The sequence below is a fragment of the Somniosus microcephalus genome, chromosome 7, assembly GCF_052327205.1.
Source record: "Somniosus microcephalus isolate GS21.2 chromosome 7, FLI_Smic_1.0, whole genome shotgun sequence".
Lineage (NCBI taxonomy): Eukaryota > Metazoa > Chordata > Chondrichthyes > Squaliformes > Somniosidae > Somniosus > Somniosus microcephalus.
The window spans coordinates 8,122,903-8,129,130 of record NC_140993.1 but is presented as its reverse complement, the minus strand read 5'-3'; the positions used below and the strand labels follow the sequence as shown (position 1 = coordinate 8,129,130).

The following is a 6,228-nucleotide window of genomic DNA, read 5'->3' as shown; positions in this document are numbered from 1 at the left end:
CTTCAACAATGGCCTCTCTCCCAGACAGGATATATCCAGATTCCCTCATCAACACCATCTACAGCCAGGGTCGGCTTCCACCGCCCCCCCCCGCACCATCCCCACTGCCAACATCCAGTCTGGGAGGAGATTCAATTTTCCAGATAAGAGTTGGGAAAGCCATAGTCTTCCATCGCCACCCCATCACCCTCCCCAGACACAGCCCCGAGAGCCAGACTGTTGGCAATCTGCATTCCAGTTGACCCCCTCCCCCTGCTGAATTTCTGATCCCATCATCCTCGCCATCACCAAGACTGCCTAATTTCACCTCAGTAACATCACCCGTCTCCATCCCTGCCTCAACCCATCTGCTGCTGAAGCCCTCATCTATGCTTTGTTAACATTAGTACATTTACACCAAATGAGTGTGCAGACAACCTCAGCAAGTCTCTGCTCTGCACTGTACAAGAGTGAAGACCAAACTAAAGATGGAGCAGGGCTACTGCCAGTGAAGAGGTACAATAACTCCAAGAGTGCGAGTGCACAGGAGGAGGCCATTCGGCCCATCGCGCCAGCTCTTTGAAGAGCTCTCCAATTAGTGTCACACCCCTCGCTCTTTCCCCACAGTCCTGCAATTTCCCCCCCCCCCCCCCCCCCCCCCCCAAGACCACATTTATGCAACTCCCTTTTGAAAGTTACTATTGAATCTGCTTCCACTGCCTTTTCCAGCAGCACGTTCCAGATCATAGTTTGCTAACATTTCTCATCTCACTTGTTTCTTTTGCCAGGATAAAGTGGCACTTGCTGTACACAGGAAGGTCTGGAACTCACCTCAAGTCACCCAAGCTGGAGGCCATTCAGCCCCTCCATATTTATTTATTTATTTTTAATTCGTGCACGGAATGTGGGAGTCTCTGGCAAAGCCAACATGTTTTGCCCATCCCCAATTGCCCCTTAAGGTGGCGGCAAGCCCCCTTCTTGACAACCAAGTGTCACGCTAGGCCATTTCAGGGGGCCGAGAGAAAGCCCATCCCAGTTGTCAGATGTTGGTGGAACCGCAGCAGATACAACCGAGTGTCTCGCTAGGCCACTTCAGAGGGCAGTTCAGAGTCAACCATGTAGGTGTGGGGGCTGGAGTCACACAAGCCCAGACTGGGTAAGGACGGCAGGGTTCCTTCCCTAAAAAGGACATTAGTGAACCAGTTGGGTTCTTAAGACAGGCTTCATGGTCACTTAATTTCATGACTGAATTCAAATTCTCAAACAGCTAATGGTGGGATTTGAGCCGATGTTCTCTGAATTAGTCCAGCAGCGCAGCCACTGCAGCCCCGTACCTGGCCGCACCCCCCCACCCCCGTACCTGGCCGCACCCCCCCACCCCCGTACCTGGCCGCACCCCCCCACCCCCGTACCTGGCCGCACCCCCCCACCCCCGTACCTGGCCACACCCCCCACCCGGCCGCACCCCCCCCGCACCTGGCCGCACCCCCAGACACCACACTGATGATTTTGTAGTAAAAGTGAAGCCTTTATTGGATTGTACACTTTCCAAATCGCACCCACTCTTTCTTGGTGTACTTGGCGAGGAGGACACCTCCACTCCTCAGATCCCACCCACTATTTGGCACTGGTGTATTTGGTGACTGCCTTCGTCCCCTCAGAGACCGCGTGTTTGGCCAGCTCTCCGGGGAGCAGCAGTCGGACCGCGGTCTGCACCTCGCGGCTGGTGATGGTGCTGCGCTTGTTGTACTGAGTCAGGCGCGAAGCTTCAGTCGCAATCCGTTCAAAAACATCGTTCACAAAGGAGTTCATGATGCTCATGGCCTTGCTGGAGATCCCAGTGTCGGGGTGGACCTGTGGACACAGCAGGAGAACGTCAGGCCTACACTCCCATTCCAAAACCAAACCAAACTAGGCCAGCATTGACTCAATTTTAAAATTCTCATCCTGGTTTTCAAATCCCTCCACGGCCTTGCACCTCACTATAGCTAAACTCCACCATCCCTTCTCTAATCTCCTCAGCCCTACAACCCTCAGATCTCTGCACTCCAATTTTGGCCCCTTGAGCAGCCCCAATTGCCTTCACTCCACCATTGGTGACTATGCCTAGGCACTCCCCCCCCCCAGCTCTGGGATTCCATCCCTAAACCCCTTTTCCTCCTTTAAGACGCTCCTTAAAACTTACCTCTTTGACCAAGCTTTAGGTCACCTGTCCGACTATCTCCTCAGTGTCAGGTGAAGCACCTTTGGACTTTACTACATTAAAGGCACTATATAAAATTGTAAAAAAACACCACGACCTGAACACTTGCTGTTCTTTGTAAGAGTACCAGAGCTAGTATGGCCTCACCCCTCCCTAGCTCTAACTGCCTCACTTCCAAACACCCCATTCTTGCCTCACTGCTTGTACCTATTCCTGCCACACTCCCTGACCATTGGTGACTATGCTGGGTCACTCAGGCCCCACACTCCAATCCCATCCCTAAACCCACCTACCTCTCCTCCTTGAGGAAGCTTGATCAGAACTCCAGCTCGCTAGGTTTTGACTACACCTCAAAAAAAAAAATTTTTCTACATTAAAAGTGCATCGCGGTCCAACACAGGTTACAACTGTAGACAGTGGAGCAGATACACTGGCATCAAGGCATTCATCAAGTAGGGCAATGGGGGTGAGCTGGCACCTTTACAAGTTTTACTGGGACTGAAATACAACCATTAGCAAACACAAGTTAGCAAGGGAAAGCCAAGAGGAACAAGGAAACAGGTCCATCACAAATTAATTCTTGATACAATCACAGCACAGGAGGCCACCATTTGGCCCATCTTGCCTGTGCCAGCTCTTGGCTAGAGCTATCCAAATGTGGGCATCACCGGCAAGGCCAGCATTTATTGCCCATCCCCAACTGACCAGGAGAAGGTGGTGGGCCGCCACCTTGAACCGCTGCAGTCCGTGTGGTGAAGGTTCTCCCACAGTGCTGTGCAGGAGGGAGTTCAAGGATTTTGACCCAGCGACGATGAAGGATTGACAATATATTTCTAAGTCAGGATGGTGTGTGTGACATGAGGTGGTGGTGTTCCCAACCGCCTGCTGCCCTTGTCCTAGGTGGAAGAGGTCGCGGGTTTGGGAGGTGCTGCCGAAGAAGCCGTGGTGAGTTGCTGCAGTGCATCTTGTAGATGGTACACACTGCAGCCACGGTGCGCCGGTGGTGGAGGGAGTGAATGTTCACTTGAGCACCAAGGGGGAAAACTAAATCACTTCATAAACCCTTCCACCACAGGAACAGTAACCTGCATTTATATAGCAACATTAACAGAAAAGCATCTCAGGACACAACACACACGCAGCAAACAAGGCAAGGATAAGGGAGGAGAGGTGACCAAGGCAAGGTGCAAGGAAGGTTGAGGGGTTTAAGGGGAGAGAGTTTCAAAGAGTGGGATATAACTGAAAGCTCAGCAATCAGGGAAAAATGCACATGGGGCCAGAGTCCACATAGTACATCAACCAAGCACAGTTATCAATATACACAAGAGGAAACACCAGCCCAAATGGAAACATATAAGCTGTGCTAAAGAGATACAAGCAAGGAGGTTTGGATATTCAGGAATAGAAAATGATTGAAGGAGGGATCACAAGTTGGAGGATCAAGAGCTTTGATACATTGCAGATTTTAGCAGAGTATTGGGAAAGAGCAGAGTGTTGACATTGGTGGATTACCTGTTTGAGGACCTTGTAGATATAGACAGAATAACTCTCCTTCCTCTTCGCTTTGCGCTTGGAAGGTTTCTTGTCCCCAGTGGGAGCTTTTGGAGTTTTCTTCTTCACCTCATTAACCATTTTTATTCTTTAACAACTAGGACTGAACTATAAACCCAGACCTGACTCTCACTCTCACCAAACAAAGTGGCAGAACTTAGCCCCAACTCAAATCTTTAAATAGGGGCTCTACACTTCACTGCCAATTAAGCAATTGTCAAATTCTCCCCTTCCCTAATCCAGTCACACTCCCCAATCATGTGTTACAATCAAAAGCTTGACCCTCATCAATTAAATCCAACCATTCCTTAATCCCCCCAAAGTGGTTCTATTGAGAGCCACAAGAGCCAGTTTGATCCAATATTTGAGTCCAGTCAATCCCAAGCTCAGATTCTGGTTTTCAATGAATGATTAAATATATGAGTGACATCGTTGGAAAGACAACATACCGACAACTGGAGCAGTTCAGCAAGAAATTAAGGGATGAGGGAGCAAATCAGCCCTTAATTCACCACAAATTAATACTGATTACCATCTTTCCAAGAACTGTCCTCAGGATGACTGGTGTGGTCTTCTGTGGTTTTTTGTGGTTGTACAGTTTATCTGCAACTTAAGAAAACGTCAAATAAAGCTTATCAACTCAGATTAGAATAACATCGGCCAGGGAGATGATGCACTCCAGTCCCCGCGGCGCCCACCGGTCGCGGAAGGCCTCGAGCGTGCCGGCGGACACCGCGTGCTCCATCTCCAGGGCCACCCGGGCACGAACATAGCCGCAAAAGGCAGGCAGGCAATCGGGCCGGGCGGCCCCCTCAGTCACCCGCTGCCTGGACCTGTTGATGGCCATTTTGGCCAGGCCCAGGAGCAGTTCCACGAGGAGGTCCTCCGACCTGCCTGCTCCCCTCCGCACCAGGTTACCATAGATCAGGAGCGTGGGACTGAAGTGCAGCCAAAAATCGAGGAGCAGCCCCTTTAGGTAGTGGAAGCAGGTTGACTGGTGTGAGGAATGAGAGAGTGTCACATTGGTGCAGTAGGGGGTGGCCATCTCAGGCACCAGTAACAGGGACTGTGTAGAGGGAGCTTTACACTGTATCTAACCCCGTGCTGTACCTGCCCTGGGAATGTTTGATGGGACAGTGTAGAGGGAGCTTTACTCTGTCTCTAACCCGTGCTGTACCTGCCCTGGGAGTGTTTGATGGGACAGTGTAGAGGGAGCTTTACATAGAAACATAGAAGATAGGAGCGGGAGTAGGCCATTCGGCCCCTCGAGCCTGTTCTGCCATTTAATGAGATCATGGCTGATCATCCAAATTCAGTACCCTGTCCCTGCTTTCTCCCCATATCCCTTGATCCCTTTAGCCTTAAGAAATATATCTAACTCCTTCTTGAATATATTTAATAAGTTGGCCTCAACTGCCTTCTGTGGTAGAGAATTCCACAGGTTCACCACTCTCTGGGTGAAGAAATTCCTCCTCATCTCTGTCCTAAATGGCTTACCCCTTATCCTTAGATGTGACCCCTGGTTCTGGACTCCCCCGCCATCGGGAACATCCTTCCTGCATCTAGTCTGTCTAGTCCTGTTAGAATTTTATAAATTTCAATGAGATCCCCTCTCATTCTTCTAAACTCCAGCGAGTATAAGCCTAATCGACCCAATCTCTCTTCATACGTCATTCCTGCCATCCCAGGTATCAGTCTGGTGAATCTTCACAGCACTCCCTCCATGGCAAGAACATCCTTCCTCAGATAAGGCGACCAAAACTGCACACAATACTCAAGGTGTGGTCTCACCAAGGCCCTGTACAACTGCAGCAAGACATCCTTGCTCCTGTACTCGAATCCTCTCGCTATGAAGGCCAACATGCCATTTGCCTTCTTAACCGCCTGCTGCACCTGCATGCTTACCTTCAGCGACTCGTGCACAAGGACACCCAGGTCTCATTGCACTTCCCCTTTTCCCAATTTATTGCTGTTTAGATAATAATCTGTCTTCCTGTTTTTGCCACCAAAGTTGATAACCTCGCATTTATCCACATTATACTGCATTTGCCATGCATCTGCCCAATCACCCAACCTGTCCAAATTGTACTGGAGTTTCTCTGCATCCTCCTCACAGCACACACGCCCACCCAGCTTTGTGTCGTCTGCAAACTTGGAGATATTACATCTAGTTCCCTTGTCTAGATCATTAATTTATATTGTGAATAGCTGGGGTCCTAGCACCGATCCTTGCGGTACCCCACTAGTCACTGCCTGCCACTCGGAAAAAGACCCGTTAATTTACTCTATATCTAGCTCATGCTGTATCTGCCCTGGAGATTAATTGCCTGGCCTCTGAGATCAATGGTCAAGACGTTGTTTGTTTCATAGAATGTACAGCACAGAAACAGGCCATTCGGCCCCACTGGTCCGGGCCGGTGTTTATGCTCCACACGAGCCTCCTCCCACCGCTCTTCATCTCACCCTATTGACATCTCCTTCTATTCCTTTCTCCG

At 50.1% G+C, this 6,228-nt stretch overlaps 1 protein-coding gene across 1 annotated transcript; it reads right to left on the bottom strand.

The window, feature by feature from the left end:
- Positions 1–1,486: 1,486 nt before the first annotated feature.
- Positions 1,487–3,903, bottom strand: h2bk1 (H2B.K variant histone 1). Its single transcript, XM_085992091.1, has 2 exons — positions 3,695–3,903; positions 1,487–1,833 (listed from the first exon to the last, which is right to left on the bottom strand). Exons 1-2 carry the CDS (start codon positions 3,812–3,814, stop codon positions 1,597–1,599), a joined length of 357 nt encoding a protein of 118 aa, XP_085848217.1. The 5' UTR covers positions 3,815–3,903; the 3' UTR covers positions 1,487–1,596.
- Between the last annotated feature and the right edge of the window lie 2,325 nt (positions 3,904–6,228).